This window comes from Alosa alosa, chromosome 24 (genome assembly GCF_017589495.1).
Source record: "Alosa alosa isolate M-15738 ecotype Scorff River chromosome 24, AALO_Geno_1.1, whole genome shotgun sequence".
Lineage (NCBI taxonomy): Eukaryota > Metazoa > Chordata > Actinopteri > Clupeiformes > Clupeidae > Alosa > Alosa alosa.
Window position 1 is genome coordinate 14033832 of NC_063212.1, and position 24074 is coordinate 14057905.

Genomic DNA, 24074 nt, shown 5'->3' on the forward strand with positions numbered 1-24074 from the left:
TAATAAAGCCACATACAAATAAAACGATTTTTCACTTTTAAAGTAAGATGATCTTACGTTAAATACACGCACTACACCAGCAGCGGTAAGTAAGCGACAGCTGGACTTCGGTTGTATCGCCTCAGTCATTTCTCATTGGTAAGGAATGCTTGTCTTTCGAAAGAACGGAAGTGAGCCGACCATTTTGAGAGCCTGCACCGCTTAGGTAAGATGGAAGGTTTTGTGTTCCTCCCCATTTTTTGTCTAGATTCATGTTTTAGCTGCTGTTTAAAAAATACAATACAATCGTAAAGAATGGTTTGACAAGGGGATGTATCTGTGTCGTAGGTGTAACAAACCAGGATTTAATGCGTCGCTACAGCGTTTAGCGACACAGAGGGATTGGGAAGTCATGATACCCCAAATCTTGTTTTTACTAGATGACTCATCCAGTTGTTTAACCCGAGGAAAAAATCTATAGGAATTGAATGCTACAATGTCGCGGCTACAGTACGTTGATGGATTTTAGATGGTTACTTCGTAGCTAAGCTATTGTTCCAGTGTTGCGCTCGAGGATGTGGCAATTTTAACACATGCTAAGTAAAATCACTCCCCAACTCTCTTGTTGCTTTACCACATACCCCAGTTAAGCTATGCTGGTCGTGGCTCCCAGCGAGTTGTTGACGCCAGCAGGATATCAATACACTGTCGAGGCACTCCGTTTTGCTTGCATTCTTTAGTTGGCGGAACGCACATCTGATATTCACTGCATATCCAGTGTATGTTCATGTCATTTACGATATCCGCCAAATTTTGTGCCAATTCATTCAGTCTCCATTGCCCATGAATGAACGAAGCAACGTGTTTGCTTTCTGCCTGCTGCGTCATCAGATAGGATGGGAACGTGCTTATCATTCCATTGTATTGTTAAACTGTGGCAGAACTATTGCTATATGTGGATCTTTGGCCGTGAGTCATTTAACTTTAGTCGATGCAGAATGTGTGCTGTAAATCACCCCAGTCAAGGCCACCATTCATTATGAATTGATAATTAACCAATCCCTTATAAAAATGAATTGAGCTTAGCATTATGGCTGCACGAATAGCGTGTGAAAGCTATCCACTAAACCAGGAAAACATAATTATATGAATATTTTTTTTGTAATTTCTTCCAGTAAGCACATTCCTGAATAGGATAGGCCAGGGTATTGTAGCCTAATGCAGGTCTCATTTAAGTAGTATAGACTGAAACACAGAAATAACAGAAGAGGAATCGCCTTTACCTGAATATATGAATATAGGCCTTAATATTTTATACTTTAAGAAATGCCTCGGCAGTCCCCAAACAGATGTATTTGTGCTATTTTCGAAATCCCCTTTGTTGCATCTCTCTCTCTCTCTCTCTCTCTCTCTCTCTCTCTCTGCATCTTCCTCTGGAAGATGTCAACTTCTGCTCTGCTTTCTATTGATTCATTTGATTCATTCAAATTTCCATTGTCTCTCATGATCTACACCTGTTTGCTTTTTTAAATGTTTCCCGAGCCCCTCCTCCCTCTGCTAAATTCCTCCTGCATGTCTTCCAATCACTGTTGTTTTCTTCACCCCCTTCATCTCTCTCACTCCTTTTCAAATCTCTCTCTCCCTTTCTACTATCAGGATCTTTTTAATACACATATTTGCTCCTCACCCCTTCTCTCCCAATCTCCCCCTCTATTTCTCTACCCCTCTGTTCTGTAATATCTTCATCTACTTCCTCTCTAACGGTCTTTCACCTCCACCTCCCGACCCTTGTCCCTCCGTATTCAGAGCGATGGAGAAGAGCCACACGGTGAAGCTCTTTGTGGGCAACCTGCCGCTGGACACCAGCCAGGAGGAGCTGTCGGCCATCTTCGAGTCGTACGGCCAGGTGGTCAGCTGCAGCGTGCTGCGGCAGTTTGCCTTCGTGCACCTGGCCGGCCAGGGCGCGGCCGAGCGCGCCATCCGGGAGCTCAATGGCCGTGAGTTCCGCGGGCGCAATCTGGTGGTGGAGGAGTCGCGCGGGCGCCCACTCCACTCAACTAAGGTGTTTGTGGGCAACCTGAGTGGCATGTGCACCACCGAAGACCTCCAGGAGCTCTTTCAGACCTTTGGCAAAGTGCTGGAGTGCGACAAGGTCAAAGGTGAGGATCTTCTGGGGACTTTATTTGGTAGTAGATAGAACACATCAGAGGGGGTTGGGTTGGGGTCGGCTGCAAATAGTTTAATTTGGTGGGTGTCTTCCTCACTGCTGAAGACATGGTGTTTTCTTTAAAAAAAAAGTAGATGAAAATGATTCGAGAGCCCTCACTGTGGTAAGTCAACAAGGGCAGGCCATCTTGTAATTGCCTGGAGAGATAACACCGCTAGTAAATTATTGACTGGCATTATATGATAGAAAACAGAATGTGAGGCCCCTCTGTTGGCCTCAGGAAGGTTTGAGACCAATTTATTATATTAGAAGATGACAAGCGTGATTTATTATATCTACAGTATGTAGCACAGACCTTTTCTCTGCTTGGGGCTAATGTATGGTACCATATTTCTGTCGAGTCATTTGAGGTCCAATTCAATATTTATATATTGCAGTGGAGAGAGAGATCTATTCCAACAGTATTCACACCTTCTCTGAAAGCAGAGTCCTTTCCTTGCACTGTGGCCAGGGTAATGCTCTACCCCTCGTTGAGTGTCAGGAGATGGGTGCCAAAAATAGAGAGGAGTTCCCCCACTCTTGGCCCCTGAGGCAGCTCCTTACGGGCCGCAGGCCCTCTCTGAACCCCCGTCCGTCAGGGTGGTGAGTGGCGAGCGCGCTCTAAGGTCTGATCGCTGACCGCCAGGCCTGCCTGCTCGGCGTGCTTGCTTACTCACTCACCGTGCCGAAAGTAACAGCTCCCATCATGCTCGGTGAATGAGTCCCCTTAAGGGCCTTGGAAGGGGTGGGGTGGTGTGGTGGCTGAGGCTAAAGGATCGGATTTGGGGTATTAGTAAGACAGAGACGTCAGTCGTGTCTCTGGGCGTTACTGTGGGGAACTGAAGGGAGTGTCGAAGTGTCTGTGTGTTGGAGGGGGCTGGGTGTCAGAGTCTGGAGGATATTCTGCAGTCAGCCTGTCTCTGGACCTGACTGAGGGAGGTCTCTATAAAAAGCCTTGGACAGCTGGAGGCAGGGTAGACACCATGATGTCTTCACCTTTCTATAGTTCTATCGTCCTATAGTTATTCCGTTAGGACCATCTCATGTCTTTCTTACTTACCTCACTTGCTGATAATTATTGCCCTAACTTGTTGTGGTACAAAAAACTGTTGCTAGCGCCTGTCATTTATCAGCAGATTAATTACTTTGAGAACATGACAAACCCAAGTCCAAGATAAAACATTTTGTACAATAATAGTATAGGTAGAAAGTACAATTTGTTTCCCTCACTGAAAAGTGCTAAACCTGCTCGGTACATGTTTACCATGTTCTTTTGGTCATATGTGATGATGTTATTGCTAAGAGTGAAGACTTCTGTCCAGTCTCAGTCCGGCCCATTCTGCCTATTAACTGACTGAGTCTACCATTCAAAAGGCACACCCGGCAAAAAAAATCAATCTGCAGGACAAAACCCTTTGTTTACTGAAAAGTAAAAACTCAATTTTATGGACCGCAACCCCCTGTAGACCACCCCTAATGATGTGTAGCCATTCTTAACTCTGAGAGGTGGTCGCCTAGACGTGTGGTTTCATGTTCCTCCTCACTAAATTCCTGTCGGGGGAAGACAGGAGACACAAACAGTTGTCTGAGGAGACCTTGTCACTCCCCTTTTTAAACTCATTCATATAGGTCAGAGTGCCATCCTGATATTCTTAGACCTCTTGGGTATATTACTCCGCAGTTTTCTGCCCAACCCTGCTGGCAAGTTAAATGAATCTAATGCCAATTTGGACCAATGCAAACTGTTTGTTTTAAAGTAATCAATGGGAAATTGAATAATATTTCAATAAAGTTATTTTATTTCAGTAATTAACTTGAACCCTTAAGGTTTATTTTTAATTGTACAGTACAGTAATGACTGGAAATCTTAAATCTGACCGTTTACCGATTCTCACCAAATAAGTGGATTTTCTCTTCCTGTTTGGAATCAGCAGTGTAATTGATTGGAGCGGTGGTAGATTATAGAGGGGCTGTGTTGTAGTTCACTATATAGAGCTCTGAGTCATTAGGTTATTTAAATCAGCAACAAACAGCCCTTCTCTAGCCTTGTTTGTTGAGTGTTTCAAAGCTGAAAGATGTAATACATTTGAATTTAATTTATTTAATGATAATACATTAATTTCTCATCTTTGCACTCCAAGTTTAAATTGTAACTTGGAGTCTCAGATGTCTTTATCATAGTTTACTATGGGCCAGTTTCCTGTACATGAATGAAGCCTAGTGCTAGACTGACAAAAAAAAACATATTTTTTGGAAAACATTGGAAATCTCCATTGTAGTTCTCTCTTAGTCTAGGAATAGGCTTTACTCCATGGACAGGTAACTGGCCCCTATGTCTGTGTTGTTGGGGTGGTGGTTTTTTTTTTTTTTTTTCCACCCCCCCACCTGTGTGGGTGTCTAACTGGCTGTTCCTGTGCTCACTGACAGCCAGGCTCTCGTCCTCCACAGGCTACGCCTTCGTCCACATGGAGAACAAGGAGGACGCGCTGAAGGCCATCGAGGCGCTCCACGGCACCTCCTTCAAGGGACGTCCGCTCTCCGTGGAGCTCTCCAAAGTGCAGCCCAACAAGCAAGCGCCAACGGGCAAGATCCCCTGCGTGAGCTGCGGCAAGCAGGGCCACTACGCCGGCGAGTGCCCGGCGGGCAAGGCCTCGTCGCTGGAGCAGTACCAGAGCCAGGCGGCCGTGCTGGCGGCGGCGGCGGCCGCGGCGGCAGGCTTGCCGCTGCAGGTGCAGCAGAGCGTGCACAACTCGGTGTACAACACGTCGACGTTCGACCCGACCTACGCGGCGCTGACGGGACTGACGGCGGGCACGGGCGCCCGGTCGGAGGGGAGCGCGCTGGCCCCGGCGGTCTACGGCGCGCTGGCCAGCCAGGTCTACGGCAGCGTGGCCAACCCGCTCTACGGGTCAGTGGCGGCCAACCAGGTGGCGGCCGCACAACTTAACCACGCGCTCAACCCGGCGGCGGCGGCGCTGCACAGATGTACGGCTCGATGAGCCCCGCCCTGGCGTACGGCCAGATGACCAGCCAAGCGGCGCTGGCCTCTGCGGCCGCCGCCGCTGGCTATGGCCACCAAGTCTACGCCCCGGCCATGGCCAACCAGGTGTTTCTGGCCGCCCCGGGCATGGAGCTGCAAACCGCCCAGCAGGTCAACCAGGCGTACACCATGGCGCCGACGCTCTACACCACCACGCCGGCGGGCTACGCAGCCCTGGGCGCCGCTGACCACAACGCGCTCCTGGAGGCCGCGCGGGCGCACTACCTGGCACAGGGCCAGCAGGTGCTCGCCGAGCAGCACGCTGCCGCCGCCGCCGGGCGCCAAGGCCGAGAGGGACCGCAGCCCACTCCGGCGGTCGGCGCCACTGCTGCCGGACCCCGTCATGAAGCCCTTCATGTACCAGCGGGCCAAACGCCGCGCACTGCTGCCCACGCCGGCCGGACGTGAGGAGGCCGCACAGGAGGAGGACGCGATGGCCAGGTAAGTTTCCAGATACTACACACTAGTAAAACTCCTTATTAGTGTTGTTACAATACCAAAATGATCACGTCAAAATCAATACTGAAACGATACCAAGCCAAGAACCCTAAACTTCAGTAATAGAACTAAAGAACTAATACAATAGGCCTAGATGACCGGACGCGGAACACTGAACTTTTTTAGACTGATGATAACAAATATTGCTTGTAATAGAAATCTGATTAAAACTCCATTGTTAAGGTATCACTACTAAAAAATGGATTTTTAATGTCAGGGTATCACAATACATTTCAAGCATCAGTGCATTTTGCAACACTAAACACCCACCTCCACACTTCCCCATTGGCACACTGGAGACACTATGAGTGTGGTGTCCTCCACTACCCATTACTTCCAGTATCCATTGTTTTCTATTACTACCATACACACACACACACAACACTTTCACTGCCGCCATGTAGATTACATTTCAGGTCCACTAAACAGCGGAAATGAAGTAGTGATCAGTGGTGGAGTGCCATGTCTACTCTGTGCACCACACTCACAAGCCCTTGAAGCTACAGATGTTTTGCTTATTCAAACCGTTCACAGCTGTGTTTAGTGAAATGATAATTTTGTCAAATCTACTGCACACTACAGTCAGTATATGCTCCACTAATTGTTTGTAATTGTTTGGCTGGCCTGTAATTTGTCGGATGTCTGCATGGCACAGACAACTTGCCTGCACATGTTTGTGTTAGATTAGGTTATTATCTGAAGTATTTACACAACCACATGGTTGTAGCTACAAGTTTTTTTGAATGCTAGATGATTTAGTATAAAACAGGAAAGACATGAATAGATGTCAGTAGGAAGTCGGGGGATGCTTTGTTTGTGTAGTCCATTCTAGATAATCATCTGTAGCTCTTTTCCTCTTGGTTAACAAGCCTTGAACAAACTATCAACACTCAGATACACATCAATGAATCCAGAGTCAGTTTACCAAAACTATAACCTGACCCCAACTCTTTATAAAAAAAATGATGTATTTGTGTGTAATTATACAGATTATTACATCTCAATTATATCTAACTAAAGTATTGTATAGATGTAAATAAATATACCCAAGAATAGTTCCAATACACTATTCTTGTGTGCTGCTCCTACCAGGCCCCCTAGTGGTCATGTCTGGTTACTTCCTGATGAGACATGTTTTACTATTTCATTTTCACAAAAGTTTTATTCAGATGTTTCAAAGCTGTATGCATGCATGTTCATACAACCTTTTTTGTGTATATGTCTGTTTGTCTGTCTGTCTGTCTGTATGTGTGCATGCATGTGTTTGTCTATGTGTGTACTTTGTTTAAATGTGCTGTATGTGTGTGTGTATGTGTTCATCTCTGTAATTGTCTGTCTGTGTGTGTCTGTGTGCACAAATGTTTGTTTGTGTGTGTGTGTGTGTGTGTGTGTGTGTGTGCGCGCCTGTGTGTGTGTGTGTGTGTCTGTCTCTCTCTCTCTCTCTCTGTCTCTGTGCAGGTACTACAGCGAGTACTACCAGCAGCTGCAGCAGTACCCCCAGTACCAGTATGCCTACCCGCCCCCGGGGGCCCTGGCCATGCAAGGCCTGACCACGCTGCCTGCCCCAAGCTGCCAGCCATGCACGGCAGCCCTGTCTGCTGCCGGCGCGCTGTGCTGCCGCCGCCTGACGGCTGCCTCCATGGCCACCACGCTGGACGCCCTCAGGCCAGTGCCGCTGCCCCCTCCTCCTCCCGCCCCCCCTGCCCCTGTCTCTGCTCCCCCCCCTCCTGTTGTCGCCTCTGCCGCCGCCGTCGCCATGGCCACACCCCACCACCAGCTCCACCACCACCACCACCGCCTGTACGAGCCACCGCCGCCGTCGCTGCCGCCTCCTGCGCCCCAGGCGCGCAAGGACGCCCTCCTGCGCCCGCTGCACACGCCCGATGCCCCCTACCGATAGCTCCCGTGTTTTGACCTTTGACCTCTTGATCTGAAACCGCCCCCTCCCCTCCCCTCCCCCTCCCCCCAAAAAAACCTCCCCACCAACCCCACGCCCATTCATCCCCCCTAGAACCCGCAAACTGGCTGTGTGAGTGAATGAAGGAATGTGTGTATGTAGTAATGGGTCTATACCTGTTTATATGTGTGTATGTATGTATGTATGTGTGGGGGCCTGTTATGTATGGTAATGTTATGAATGTTGATTTCAGTGTGTGTGTGTATGGTTTTGGGGCGTTAAAAAGGTTGGCTCCCTCTGTTCTCTCATAAACTGGACTCCTGACCTTGGTTCTGGTACCACGTGCACATGGGAGACACTCAGCCCTCTCCTCCTCTTTTTCTCTTTCTTTGTTTTTAGACTTTTTCAACTTGCGTGTTTTTTTTTTTTTTTTTGGAAAAAAAAAAAAAAAAACATGGCAAGTTGTAGCATTCATGTAGCACAAGTGCTAAAATAGTTTTAGTTTTGTGTGACGTTTTACACTCTATTCACCAGCCATGAATTTTGTACTGGTTTACATTTTGATGTCATGAAGAATCATGACAGTTTAATGAATGTCACGAAGGAGAGATACTTGATTTTTCTTAGACACATTTTTGAAATGGAGAACTGTAAAAGTCTGTGCAAAGGGCGTTAGTTCCCTCATAGTAGAAGTATCATGGGAGATAAAAAAAAGCGCATGTTTTACCCAGAACCAGGGTTGGGCTTTCAGATGGTTCTTTTACTGTTTTATTTCTGTTGATGTGCCATAAAACTCTGGCCATGTTTTGTGGGAGTGTGTGTGTGTGCCTGTGTTTGTTTGTGTGTATGTATGTGTGTGTGACGAGTTTGCTTAAGGCTGTCAGAGACACACACTTATAACTATAAGGGAAATGCTTAAAGTGCTTCACTGATACACACACATGCATATTTTTGTACAACTTTAACATTGGGAGGCTGAGGATGCCCTTTTAAATACAGTGCCCCCTGAATTCCCCCCCAAACCCCCAACCCCTAAACATCTGACCTCTCCACCAACCAAAATGCTGAAAGACACTGTGACTCTCATGCATTGCACCTCACCAGGCAGGGCTTAGCCTATGAGAGAAGAGGGTGGTCAGAGGTAGGCGGTATTAGCCTATCAGATGAAATATATGGCCAAGGGTTAACCAATCAGAGGAGGCCATGTGTAGTCTATAAAGGAGGCTGTTGCACGTCAATAATCATTAATAGGAGGTTATGCTCAATCGATAACCTATAGGAGAGCATAATTAAGGGATAGCCTATTATGGGAGGCTTTTGCCAGGGCATAGCCAATCAGAGGAGAGTATGGACAACTTTGGAGCCTTTACTAGCGTTCCATATTTCCCACTTTGGCCAGCAATCCACCACTAAACTGCCATTAGCACGTTTTTAGGATGTAATTAAATCAACGTGGCATCTCTGAACATTATGTCTGTAACACTTTAAACTTTTACTGTTTTTTTGTTTTGTTTTTGTTTTTTCATTTTGGTCTTTGTGTTTTTGTAACTAGGAAGGGACACTTCATAACCAATTAAATACTGTAGGGTTTTTTTGTAACGGTTCAAATTAGTGGGCCTGTTTGCCTGTGGCTGTTTAAAGCAAGGGCAGCACCTTGTGATTATGTACATGGCCAAAATTAATCTCTCTGTCTTCTGTCTCTGAAACCTCCAGCCCAGTATGAGGCAGGAGTTGCTTAATCGTGAATAATGCCTTAGTAATGGACTGTACATAGGTCTTTTTTTTCTATTGTAGGTGCTGAACTGCAGTTTAACAATGTGAAACGTGAGGGGAAAACCTTGCCTGATTTTTTTTTTTTTTTTTCATCATTTAAGTTGTATTGTGATGCAGTGGAATGAGATTAAATATGAAATGTTGGGAGATTTTAACATCAGTTTCTTTCAGTTTTCTCTTTCTCCCCCCCCCCCCTTCACTGCTGCTCATTCACAGACCTAGATGCTTCTTGGTTGTGCAAACTTCCTCCTTTCTTCCCTTCCTCTCTCACTTATTCTCTCTCTCTTTTGAATATCTCTTTCCCTTTTTCTGTTGAGATGTGTGTCTTTTTTCCATCTTTTCCTCGTGGTTGACGATTCCTAACCTCTATAAGCACATGACTCCTGACACCACAGCAAACCACACACTCTTCCTTGATGAACGTCACCTTGTAAAGTAACACAGTCTTTGAGGACTAAAAAACAATTAATGTCCTCGACAAACGTTTAGACACACACGCTTGCGTATCACCATGAGGTGCTTTTAAAAGCTAGACAAGTATTTGTTGGATGAGACTAATTCAAAAAGATTGTCTTTTTTTATTTCGTTGTTGTTTTAAAGCCTCCATACCTGTGTTCACTTGTCCCACCTTCCCTTTCTCCTCTCTTGTGAAATGACCCCAGCGGCCGCACGGGACTCGGGTGAAATGGACAAAGACCCCTGTATGTGACCTTATTCTCCCCTATCCCACCTTACCCCTCACGGGGGCCCCTCCACTGGGGGTGATGGGGTAAGTCTCGGCCTGGGGTACCAGCTTTCTCCTCTCCTCCGTTTTCTCTTCCTCTCTCTCTCCCTGTCTATAAGTCATCTCTTTCTCTGTCTCTATATACACACACTTCCTCATGCTGAAATTCTGTACCGGGAGGGAGGTGTCCTATTTTTTTTATTTTATTTTTTCCTTTTAGGGTTTCACCCAGACCCATAAAGTGGTTCTCCCTCGATACTGCCGTGCAACCTGGACCTCTTATCTTGCAACTCAAAAACAAATGTAGCTCCAAGGGAGGTCCCCAAAACGCTGCCATTGGCTTGCCTCTGTTTTTCCACATTTGTGAAAACAAGTGCATTGCTTCAGAGGAATTAGGGTTTCCTCTTGCGCAAAGGGAGGCTCACACACAACACACACACACACACACACACACACACACATCTACAGATGTGTCCAGTAAAGCTATCACGTTTTGTGTTTGTGCTCTCAGCAGCAATTGCCCTCACCCTCCTCCTCCTCCACCTCCTCCTCCTCCTCCTCCACATGCTGCTGTTCTAGTTGTTGGTGTGGTTTTTAAGTGGGTGTCCTATCGTCCGTAGCATTCAGGGTGTGTCCCTTTTTCTCTGTGCCCGAGGCATGCTGTCTGGTTTGTGCTCCTGATAATCCAAGTCACCACCACTGACTTCCCCATGTCCCCTCCGGCTGCAATAGGTCTGCCTGACTCGGTGGGATCATGGCGTTGTGTTAACGCAAAAGGCAAGGCGGGGGAAGGCAATTAAAGCATTCCACCGAAAACCAGCGCGGCCAGGGAACTCTCTCGACGCCAAGGTAACGACCAAGCCCCGTGCCGCCAACCTCATGACAACCTCCTACTCTTCCTCCTCCTCCTCCTCCTCCCTACCGCCCCCTTCCCTCGTCTGTCTCACCCGTACCCTCCTACCCCAACCAGAGCCTGCGCCTTGACAACTGCTCCCACCCTCCTCATCCCCCTGCCCCACCCCCTCTCTCTGTACTTCCTGAGTGGGCTTTGGTGTGACCAAGGTTATGGGTTGCGTTCGACTGCCCGTTCTTGCACACGGCAGCCTCTCCCGCGAGGTTCCCCCCCCCCCCCCCCCTCGAGTGTGTGCCCTCAGCCCGGCTTCTGACTGACTGTGTGACTGACTGCTTCCAACTGCCGCCTGCTGGTCGTCCGATGGTGTGTGAGCGAAAGAGAGAGCAAGCGAGAGAGCAAGCGAAAGCCCCCCCATCCCCACCCTACCCTCCCTGTGTGTTCCCTTTTTTACGAAGTGAGTGAGCTGGTGAGGTTCTTCCCAGGGTGTCAAAAAAACTGCTTGGCTCGATGTGGACCCTCCTACCTCTCTCCCCAACCCTGCCCACCCCCACCCGACCCCGTTTGCCTGACCTGATGGGATCTGGACTAGCTCTGGAAGAGGTCTGGCCTGGACCTCGTACAAATGCGTACCTGATCACGACCAGATCTATTTCAAAGCTACCATCTGGGCTGGGTTTTTTGTTGTTGTTTTTTTTACCTTTGCTAGTGGAAAGTTACTCCTTTTCCGCCGTTTTCGCCTGAAGCACCCCCACCCCCGCTCCCCCTTCCGCCACCAACCCACACACCCCCACCCCCACACCCAGTCTGACCGCCGCCACCGTCGACGCGCTCTTGGAAAATTGCCCCCCCCCCCCATTATACCAGCACCAAGTTACACTGCCTCATTTTGCTGGCATACCCAGCTCACTTGGCACCAGTTCTAAGATACTGCCCCGTGTCTGATACACACACACACACACACACACACTCCTCTATCCAGGACTCTGTAGCTGACCACTTTGACGCTTTTTTTTTTTTTTTTTTTTTTTTTTCCCCATTTATGCCTTGTCTGTACATGGTTCAAGCCAGTCCATATCAATGTCCACTACCTCCTCGCTCAGTCATGGAACCTCCTAGTCAACTTTTGTCTTTCAGACAACATACTTCTATTGGTATAGACCACTGTGGACTCTGTTGTACGCTTCCTAACCTGTCCCAGCAGTTGCAAAACAACACAAGAAAATAAAGAAAAATGCATTTAGACAGGAGGACCTTAGCAGCCCTTCCTTTGTCCACAACTCCAGTTACACATTTGGGAACTTTCTACAGCACATGACGCCCTAGACCCTGTCCCAACCAATCCTGTCCCCACACCTTGCAATCTGCATCTGCCTGTTATAGAGTCTGTACTATGTGTGTGTGTGTGTGTGTGTGTGTGTTGTCTTATGTCAGTGGTTTGTGAGGACTCTCCCTGTTTTGTGTGTGTGGTGGTGTTGTGTGTACAACCACAGAGAAAAGGGAGAGTCCTCACAAACCACTGACATAAGACAACACACACACACACACACACACACAGTCTCTCCAAAGCCCCACTCCATCTTAAAGACAAATTAAAGAAACAAAAAACAGAAGAGAAAAAAAAAACTCTAACACACATGTGCCCTGAACAGCTTGGCAGGCGAGGCTGGTGAAAGGAAGGAAGGAAGGAGTGGAGGAGTGGATGAAGGGATTGTTATGGATGGATGGATGGAGGGGAGGATAGATAGAGGAAAGGTGAGTACCCCGAGCATGGATCACCTCTTCCAGGCCATTCCTACCTATGTCCTGCACCGCCCTGGCTGTGGAGACTAGCCCCCACCCCTCCCAAGTCCTTGAATGGTGTTCAGCTCCGTAGGGTACCGCAAAGCAGGGCCTTCCATCTCCTCCTCTGGTGTGTGGAGTTGGGTGTTTTTTGGGTTTTACTTGGTAGCACCAGTTGGCTATGAAGTAAGCTCTAGTGAATCAATAGTAAAGGAAAACACTTTCTCTGCTCAGAGTTTGTTGCAGAAGCACCTTTTCAATGAACACACCAGGGTAGGATATGTGCTTCTCTTCCTTCCTCTGCAACCAAAAATGATATCACCAGGCTGGCTCAATGTTTTAGTTGTTAGCTGGCTAACTCTAGTAAACATACTGAAGACAAACATGCTTTTGCTGTCAAAGGCTTCAAACTCCATAAGCCTTGAACTTCTATTTGTTTTTACATGAACAATGTACAGTTAACATCATTCACAACAGGAGAAAGGTAAGAGGTCTATATCAGTACTTTCTGGAGATGGCTAGCTAACTTTTAAACATGCTTTGTGATCTAAAACACAGGGCTTGATTTGTTTATGTGGTTCTCCTTTACACGGAGGCAGTGACCTGTTCCTAGACATCCCCCATCCCAAGTCCTCTTCTGTCTGACTGGTGTACGTTTTATTGCTGAGCAAGCAAATCCTCCACCGAGGATCAATGCCACCCCATCTCTCTCTCTCTCTCTCTTCCCTCTTTCTCTCTTTCTACTTCTTTTCTCTCTCTACCTGCTCTCTCTCTCTCTGTCTCCTCTCTCTCTCTCTCTCTCTCCTCTACCTCTACCTCTACACTGCTCCCCCTCTCTGTGCACTGGATGGCTAACACTAGCCTAGCCAGTTACACTTGTCCAGAAGGCAGCGGACTCTGGCTCAGATCTGGCCCTTCTCTGGCTCAGATCTGCTCTTGAGGAAGCTGCTGTGTGTTTTTTTTTTTTTTGTGCCCTGTCACGTGTAGTCCCTGACTAGCTGCCATGGTCTCTCGCTAGTAGCAAGCCACATATATATATGTGTGTGTGTGTGTGTGTCTGGTCAAGATAAGTCCCATCCTGTATCCTCAGCATAATAGTTTCATTAGAGAAACCATGAATGTGTTTTTAGAAATACAGGTAAAAAAATAAGAAAACAATTCTATTGCAGGCAATAGGATGCATATAATTTGTCATTTGTAATGGTTGCCTTTTACATGGAGAGATGATGGAGCATGTTTTGAAGAGGTGCATAAAATGGCAATACCTCATGTCTGTGACAAAAATGTACACTCCTGTTACCTCGTCTGCATGAGTTCAAATTTGTTATCATCTGCATGCTGATCTCTAAATAAACCACTTGGATTAAAAGGGACTGGTTTGATTTGTTTTCTTTCATCTTTCATTCAACACAGGGTTGTGGCAATTCATGGCTTACATTTTTTGAAAGAATGTTATGGTAGTATTGCTAAGAAATCATTGGCAATTGGTAATAAATTGTCAATTAACAGAGGGGTTTAGTTAACATCATCAAACCTAGCTGAACAGGAAAGTAATTCAACCTTTTTGGAATGGCTGCTTCAAAGGAATAATTGACAGAGTCTGCAAAATGTAATCAAATATTAATTCAAGCCTGGGTACAATAACAAAATAAACAAAATAAATGACAAAAAAATTCCATACTGAAAATCATGGAAAACCACAGACTCGCAGTGTTCATCCAGTGCTAGATTTCAAAGAGGCTAGAAGGCAAGGTAACAACAATGCAAGGTAACAACAAGGAAAATGTATTTTTTCACTGACACTGACTGTTTAGTGCAAGGGTGTCAAAGATACAGCCTGCCAGCAGGTTTCATACGCCCTGTCACCTTCCTACAATGTTTTGGGTAGGACTGGAAAATAGGAAAAGATATTTGCATCTAGTTGTCCTTGACAATGTCCAACCTCTTAACAATGTGTAATAAGCAATAAATTGAGAAGATGGGACAATTCTAAGGGCCCAGCACTGACAGGGGGCCCCTGAGAGCCCCGCAGTGGGTCCCAGAATTATTGTCTGTCATAGGGCTCACATTTCCTAGTAGCGCCCTGCTTATGACTATGAGTATGACTAAGCGCTAAACTGTAATGTCACAGTAATAACATGACAACATATTTGGTTTTTAACATATTAAGTTTATGTGAAAGAGGCAAAAGGATTATAGAACCCTACAGACTGTATAGCCATATCACTCATATCTTTTATCTATTCTAATATAAAATATATCTATTCTAATATAAAATATATCTTCTTCTAAAAAAAGTTATTTTGAGCTGCTTGTTAGTTGATACATAGTTGAATGCATAGGTCACAATGTGTAACTGTGCCTTTAGCAATACAAGATCATAACATGTGACTCAACTTGCAACACATGCAGGCTTTGTATTACACCACTAGACAAAAACACACTGTCACACACAAACACATACATCTGTTGCCTTTTTAAATTATTTTAGCATTTTCCTAATTCTTAATTATATGCAGTTTCCCATTTAAGGCTATATAGAAATATAATTTGTTCAGCATTGCTCTGAAAGTTCCAATCGAATTAGTGTTGATGACAATGTTCCCATTAGATTGTGAAATGTGCACCGAGACGCCCTGTTTACAAATGGAGGGCCTAGTCTGGGACAAGGCCCGCTGTAAGAAGTACCAAGGGCAACAGGTGTTCGATGCAAGACACAAGCGCTGCCACTCTGTCATTTATGCGGTTGTCATACCCTCTGAGATTGGGCGAGTGATCGCACCGACCCCGCCCCTCGAACCTTTTCTGAATAGAAACTGATACCCATGCGCCTGGGCGCTCTTACTTATTGGGGTGCGGTCACGTGTGTCACTTTTGACCAGGAAAGGAGCAGCGGGGCAGAAGAAGTCACTGGTTTAGTGGGAGCAGCACCTCTCCTCACAGGCATCCCCGAACCAGCCGAGTCTGGACCCCCGCGGCCTCGTCTCTTTCTCCTCCAACTGTTGACCGTGCGTCGTGGCAAGCCCACGGATCGCAAACTGTAAAAGGTGCAGACACTCGACAAGTAAAAAAAAGTTAATTCGTCAAAGGGATAACGAAAAGGGACAGACGGAGACGGCAAAATGACGACAGTCATTGAAACCCAACAACATTACGAGACCTACATGACGTCTGCGACGGGAGACTACATGGGTCAGGAAGATGACTGGGACAGGGATCTCCTGTTGGACCCCGCCTGGGAGAAGCAGCAGAGAAAGGTAGGTAGAAGGCTGTCGGAGAAGTCAGACTATGCTCACACAAATTCACAGGCCAGCCAGTACAAGGCTCACGTCAAGCCTGATATAAAAAAATGGACATGATGCGGGAAAATGTCGCGATTCCATGGGAGCAAGGGCTTGGGCTACATCTTGGCCCTGAAGGCATGCACCTGCTCCCCGTAGTCTGGAAGCCCTTCTTTATTTGATACGCTGGACGCACAACTTTCACAGTGTTGTCTTACCATTACTCCCCCACCTTAAAAAGCCCAGTGCTAAATATACGCGCACCTCCATACATTACTAGTGTGATAAAAATCACTACCTCGTGCCGTGCGTAATTACGCACAGGCCCGGTTGGAATTGTATACTTGGATAGTGTATTTAATTAATAGATATCTATTATTTACTCTCTCTATTTCTATCAGGGAACTGTCTAAAATTTAGACGCTAAATGCTTTTTGTCGAAGTCATAGGGAGGGGATGTTCAAATGAAGTATCTGCACATTTGTGCACGAGTCAGTTTGTTGGACTGTGTGGGTGAAAAGTTGCTGGCGGCTTCTTAAAGAATCCTTCACTGTGGCTATCAGCTGGTCGCGCTGTTGATGAGTGTGACAGCTGCTTTTTAATAGGCTGTCAGACCTTGAAGTCGGTGTGGCTCATGTCACGGTTTTGGGTGACGTCAGCGTTCCTTAGTCACGGATAGCGTTCTGATTTGAGCAGAGGATGATGTCCTCTTGCTATCATAAATCTTGAACTATCTTTGTACATCAATAAACTTATCCCAGCCCCTGTCATTAATTATATTCATGGCAACTGTGGCTAATTTGAAACTTGTTTTCTTCCATACACTAAGAACTATTCAGGACGCCTTACAATAACATGTGAAAATTACTGTTAAAGTTTGGTTGGCTTTCTTAGTTACCAACAATGTGTGCAGTTTGTGCTGTTGGTTAGCTGGTGTTTACATCTTGAGGGTAGTTGTGACTGACTTGTAGTATGGGGTGGGGTATGTAAATGAGAATTACAGAGACAGAGAGGGAGGGGCAGAGAGAGAGAGAGTATGTGTGTGTACAGTAGTGTGTAAGACTGAGCTAACTCCTTTAGTCTTGTGTCTTGTGTCTGAGTTGCTGCAGAGAGACCTCAACAGATGGCAGCCCCCAAAAAAGAGGGAGAGTGAGAGAGAGAAGGAGAGAGAGAGAGCTCGTTGGCGGGAGAAGTGAGAGGAGAGCTGGTTTGGGTCTGGGAATAACCATGTTCTAAAAATACTCCTGTACCTTGCTGGTTACCACCACCCCTCTTCTCAACCCTTAGCCCTTAAGTCATACCTTATAACTATACAACACCTATCTATCTATCTATCTATCTATCTAATGAATCTATCTATCTAACTGTCTGTCTGTCAGACATGGTAGCTTGTTAGCTGACTAGCTAGCTATATGCGCTCTCTATCTGCCTCTCACTCTCTTGCACTGCTAGGCTTTTTATCCACTAGGCCACGTTAGGCAGCCTCAGATTAGCCTTCTTCTCCAGCCACCATGGCAGCACGACTGAGTGGAAACCGAAACTTCTCTTTGAGAATGAACTCTGCATCATCCAACAACAATGAATGGAAGCTACTTGGCGGCCATATTGGCATTGCTTAATCTAAATTTGACCTTGAGGCCAGGGTTGGGGTCATTAGTGGTGGGATGTGTATGAGGGGGTGTGATGGTGAAGAGGCATGTGTGTGATGTGTGTGTATGCCTGTGGTGTGTGTATGTGTCTATGAATGTTGTGTTTTGTGTGTGTGTGTTAAGGGTTTGATCAACTAGTCGACTAATAAATTCACCAGTTAGTACTGTAGGCAGGATTCAACGAGTCATGGACAAAATGGGCCAAGCATTTGTATTTATAAGGCCTTTTCCACAGTGACATGTCAGTTGTGTGTAGCTGTGTTAAAGTACATTAAGAGCAGATCTGTTATAGAGAAGCATTTAAAGATGAATTACCCGCTGCCAAGAGCTTGCATTGGCACGTATATAACGATTTGTCAACAAGTAAAAATCAGTCGGTCTCTCTCTCTCTCTCTCTCTCTCTCTCTCTCTCTCTTTTGAATATTTGTGTGTTTGAATGTGTGTGTGTGTTTGAATGTTTGTGTGTGTGTCTGTGTGTGTGTGTGTGTGTGTGTGTGTGTGTGTGTGTGTGTGTGTGTGTGTGTGTGTGTGTGTGTGTGTGTGTAGTCTGACTCTTACTTTCCACATTAGCTTGCAGTGACACCCAAACCAAAACCGCTCTGTAGGGCACCATCTTGCCCACTTGCCCACTTCAAGGAACTGCCCAAGGAGCTGATATCACTCCATAAATATAGCCCCCTGCATCATTTTGCAGTGAAATGAATACGTAGGAAGATTGCACCCACCCCCCACCCACCCACGACACCCCGAAACACCTGTTCTCCCGAGGCCCCCTGATGATTTCAATGGAACACTTATGTCCAAAGGGCATAAACAAAGTGTTTGTCAACAGGCGGTTTCTATTGGAGATGCTTTGAATGTGGCTTTTGAAATAGACTTCTAGTCCACTGTCGGCCTCCCCCGCGAGCATACTCGCAACCAGTAATGATAGACAGTCTCATATGGCTGGGCTGGGGGGTCTGCCCAGTATGGATGGGTAAAGTGGTCAAGTGTTGCGGTACACTGGCCAGTGAGTTGTTCCAATGAATTCGGAGCAGAGTCATGAAACACTGGACCGATGAAAAGCCGCTCTTTCTCTGACTTCTTCACTGGCATACGATGATCTCGAGTCTTGACCGTCCAGTCTTTATGAACCTCATTATACAGTTTGAACCATTGAAGTTTAAAAAGCATCATACTGGTTTAGTTTTGCGAAGTTGCACTGATATAAAATAAAAGTTCCTAAAGATGGCTGAAAGCTCCAGGTGAGTGCTTTGACAAGGTAGAGTTGCATCCATTATCCCTGAGTCATTGTCCAGCCTGAAATATATTTTGAGCCCAGCGCCAGGTGGGGGCTGTGTCACGTCGTCATGAGACATGTTGGGGACTGCTTTGGATTGTGATGCAGTCCCCTTCAGAATTCAGTTTCTTTCAAAATCCATTAACAATGTCAAAATAGGACCACTCAGCATTGAAGGTGTCAGTTTGAGCTATAATGCCTAATATAGTTATCTGTGCTTCTCCTCCTCATAATCATTTTAAGACTTCGTAATTTATTAACAACTGTCCAAGTTAATCACCTAATAGTTCTCTTCTTTTCAAGCCAAATTCTAAACACACCCATGTTCCAAACACATAGTAAACAGTAATATCCATCTGACTCTGCAAGCCTGGTGTGACATTAATAGCTTTGGCCTTTGGACCTTTATATGAAATGTAGCAAATGATTAAAAGTGCAATTCAATATTCCCAAACTATGCCAATGTGAAAGCCTAAGAAATGACTTCATGAATATAATGAAGTAATACCGTAACAATATCCTGATATGCAAGCACAAAGTTCAGGTTCAGATGAGCTAAGGAGAAGTGGTGATGAGCCATGGTGGGTTGAAGGCCAGGGGTCGTTGCCGTGGGAGCAAGAGAACAGACCAAAGGGCAACAAAAAAAAAATGTGGCTTAACTGACCGGCTTCAGGATATGTACATGTATGTGGCCGTCTGTATGATGTATAACATGCTCCATCTGCCTCACACACACACACACACACACACACACACACACACACACACTCTCCATCTCCTCTGAAGGGGCCTTGAGGCGAATCTCTAAGGAATCCAGAGATCAGATTCAGTCAGTCAGGGAAGTGTAAGAAACTCACGCCGTAAACTAAGCCGGCATTCAAAAGCTGTGACCAACGCAAGAGAGAGAGAGAGAGAGAATTGACAGCCAGTCAGAGGTGACGTTATTGGCATTGGATGTTTCTCACTCACCCACAGTGTGAAATAAATCAGCGCCTTTGATCGCAGTCTCTTTTTTTATATTTATATCATATTTTAGTGAGACATTTGTGCAGTCAGCATTTGATTGACAAATTGAACTCAAGGTTCATGTTTATGCAGGGCCCAGGAAAGGACCTGAAGACACATTTTTACATTATGACGCTTTAGATAGATATGATGGTATAGATAAATAAAACTGAATAGAGAATTTAAGGTAACACTTTATTTTAAGGGGTCCTTGTTACACTTTGAAAGTTTACAATACTTCGGTTTGTCTATAAGGACCTTCACCACAGTACCACAGAAGTGTAATTATATTTTGAGCATTGTCAGTGGTATGAAGCAGCGTTTGTTTTTTGACGTGCTATCTTGCCCCCTTAGCTTTCACTATAAAAACTATTACCAAATTGAATCATCTTATTTTGATCAAGGAAGAATGTCTCTTCATGGAGGATTGTCATTCAGATTGTGTATACCGCAGGTGAAGTGTAAAGTGCTGGGTTTTCTCAGTGTAAACTGGAGATATGAATGGCAGTCACCCCTAGAGTCAATCTATAAATACACTGCACATAGTGCAAGCCCAGCCTTGCAATTAGCCTCCAAATGTGAATACTCTTAGGAGTTGCCATCCCTGATCAAATTAAGTTGACGTTTGATGATCAAGGTGTGAACTGGTTCTTTCCTGTCAGCAGCTTATCCTGTTCACTTTATTTATCTTTCTCTCTCTCTCTCTCTCTCTATATATATATATATATATACAGAGAGAGAGAGAGAGAGAGATATACAGTATTTATACATACATACATAGTCACTACTGTCTTAAGATGTATGATAATAAATCACTATTTTAGATAATTGAGTTGATGAATTGTTTTAGACTTGAATGTGTTAATATGTGCATAATTTATTCACAAATCAACAAAGTCTTATGAATTACGTATGTAAAATGATGTATCATCAAAACATTCACTGTCACTATTACAACATGTTTTTGCTACAATGGATCAGGCAGTCCTTACAATTCTTTTCTAGAATAAGAGTGGTTGTTGAGTGTTATCAGTGACCAGATATGGATGGAAAGTGTACTCATAAAAGTACATGTCAATTGTGTCTGTGGTTGTTCATAAGGAGCGGTTGGTGATTTTGAACTTGCAGTCTGATTGTAAGATTTGGATGTGGAATAGAGGAAGCAGCCATGCCAGAGGGTTGAAGCTGAGCGGTTCTGAGCGGAGCTATATGGGCTCAGTAGAGCTGCAGTGCTACTCCTCACAACATTAGAGCAGTAAGACAAGTCATTTATTTCTGCCATTTGAGAGTGGTGTTGCTCTCCATAGTAATGAGGTAAATTTGATTGTACTGTAATGAAGATAGATTTGTTTGTGCCTCAGTGTTTTGCCCCAGACTGCATTTAGAAGTGTGGACTTATAGTCTGCATGTGACTGTCTAAAATGATATACATCTCAATAAATCAGTGTTTAATCTGTGTGTTTAAGAGTTTAATTCTGATCCCTGGTGTCCTTCCTCCAAAATCTTATACAGTATTCGTCGAATCATACAGGAGAGCAGGAATTGTTGGAATTGTTTACAGATAGAACAGAAATCTACATTAACAGGATTATGTTCTGATTAGATAACAATCCTTCTCTCTAGCATTATGCTAGGCATGGATTGTGTCATTTAAATACATATTTATCTAGCTTTTGAGAAGTTTTGACCGACACACACACACACACACACACACACACACACACACACACACACACACACACACACACACACACACACACACACACACACTCATTTGTTTGAAGAATGACTCAGTCCGCTGTCTATTTTAGAGTGAACTTATGATCTTTGCCATGGATAAAGTTCAAAGCCTGCATTTATAAAATATATGAGTGGGCGTAAGGTTTTACAGATGAGGTTTAGCTTTTGACTTGTATAATGTACAAACGGATGCACTTATGAAAGCTTTGGTCACTTCACACTTTTATCAAACTTTGTGTTTTAGTTCTGTTCAGACCCAAAGTTTGAGCACAGAATGTTCTCTAAGGAAACTGCTTCTGCCATCTTATTTCCTGTTCTAAATTCTGAATTTAACATCTAGAACTATACTCTATGGAACCACAAACTAAATTGAAAAAATACTGAGATATTATATATTTATCACAATATGATATATACTGTATATAATGATATTATTAGAGATGATATTATGAATCTGTGCTGCTGTGCTAGGGAGTTGTTTTTAAGATCAAAAGGGTCATGAAGGGTAAATGTTATGCAGTTGAAAGGTCAGGGTCAGGTCAAAGCCTTCTCTGGGGGTTCTGATTCATGACATTCATGTGAATGAGGTTTGTCTGTGATTTACAGTTTGTTTGTTTTGAGACATGCATGCTTTTGTGATTGTGTATGTTGCTGTCACAGTGTTTATACTCACAGTGTTTAACGACTAACGACGGTTTTAACACATCTCTGTGTCCAGATAGGGACAACACAATGTGTGTTGTTTCCTTTTTTATTTGTTACGCAAGATGTGTTGAAAATAACACAACTTACATTTTTTAACACATCTCTATGTCCAGATAGGGACAACACATTAGTTTTAGAGAGTGTAGTGTTTCTGACATGAAGCCATGAGTTAAATAGAGGACAGAATCATACCATTACCTGGATGACCTAGTGGTTTATACAGATTAGCTCTGTATAGTCAATTCACATGATTTGCAAGAGTTTTGACAATGGTTTGGTTTCTTTGTTTTAATGGCTGGTTTCTGCTGATGTCAAGAAAAGTGTCAATTGTCTATTTATTTGTATATATATTAGTATTGCTTTGTGCTATATGGTTTACAATTTTAGGTCAAAGTATGCATTCTGGGTTTAGGTCAGCACGGCTTTGCCATGGAGCTGAAGTTGTGTTCTCTCATTTGTATTTAAAGGTGTGAGAACAGTAACTGATATTCAGTGAAATGTCAGTAAAGTTAGTTAGTGGAAGTGATATTAAGTTATGGTCTTTGTGCAAAACGTGGCATGACAATGGGATAATCTGTGTGAAAGAATACAGAAAAATTAGACCATCTTTCAGACAGTCAGACAGATGGGGAGAGAGAGGCACAGAAATGTAGAGAGAGATGGGGAGAGAGAAAGAGAAAGAGAGAGAGAAGAGAGAGAGAGAGAGAGAGAGAGAGAGAGAGAGAGAGATCAGATGGCAGTTACTATTCCAGAAGTAGTGGCCATGTAGGGGAGCTTCTATAAACTGCCTCTCAGTGTGTGTGTGTGTGTGTGTGTGTGTGTGTGTGTGTGTGTGTGTGTGACACTGCTGGGAACCCTTACAAGTTTTAAGGTGTGTGTGTTTTTCATGGTCAGCGAGGTCATTGGTCAGATATGTGGTCAGATATTTGGACAGATAACTGTTGAGGAAGCAGAATGCAGTTTGGGAGTGTCTAATGTCTTACATACACACATGAATACACATGCATGTGTACGCATACATACATACATAAATACACACACATGAATACACATGCATGTGTACGCATACATACATAAATACACACACATGAATACACATGCATGTGTACGCATACATACATAAATACACACACATGCATACACATGCATGTGTACGCATACATACATACATAAATACACACACATGCATACACATGCAGACAGAAAGAGCCATGTAGTCTGAACTGATGGGCACATCACACATTTACAAGGCCATCATTATGGCTGTTATCGCTACTGACTTTTTCCTTTTATTAGATCAAAAACAAGGAGCTATCAGAGGGTGAATCTAGAGGTGTAACTAACCAGGTAGTTGGTCCTGTGCCTGTCCTCCATTGTCATTACACTGTAATAGACTATGTAATTACAATATAACAATAGCTGTGCTTATATCAAGATATTTTGCATTCTGTGTGTCATTCACATACTTATAACTCCTTCTCTTTTCCCATGTCCCTTCTTTTGACAGGCCACTCACTAATCAGGGAGTTAAGTGGGTTATTTGACACTTCTATTATCACAATAGCAATGGTGTTGTGAAAGGATGGCTTTCGTGTGAAATACACAAACCACTTTGTGCTGTCATTCATTTTGGTTTAAAGCTAGATCTATAGCCTTGGTGGAGAGT

The 24074-nt window shown here is 44.6% G+C and overlaps 2 protein-coding genes across 2 annotated transcripts in view; both read left to right on the top strand.

Annotated features, from left to right (window-relative positions):
* The first annotated feature begins 105 nt into the window (after window positions 1–105).
* On the top strand, window positions 106–8054 carry rbm14b (RNA binding motif protein 14b). The gene is given in 6 exon segments (XM_048235749.1): window positions 106–205; window positions 1786–2138; window positions 4634–5123; window positions 5156–5503; window positions 5505–5666; window positions 7182–8054. Coding segments are annotated over 5 exon segments (1791 nt in total). The 5' UTR covers window positions 106–205; window positions 1786–1789; the 3' UTR covers window positions 7624–8054.
* Window positions 8055–15610: 7556 nt separating this feature from the next.
* actn3b (actinin alpha 3b) overlaps window positions 15611–24074 on the top strand; it is a 48411-nt gene continuing 39947 nt past the window's right edge. The window contains exon 1 of the mRNA XM_048235750.1: window positions 15611–16006. Coding sequence (XP_048091707.1) covers window positions 15872–16006 — 135 coding nt within the window. The 5' untranslated portion in view covers window positions 15611–15871. The remainder of the gene's footprint in view (window positions 16007–24074) is intronic.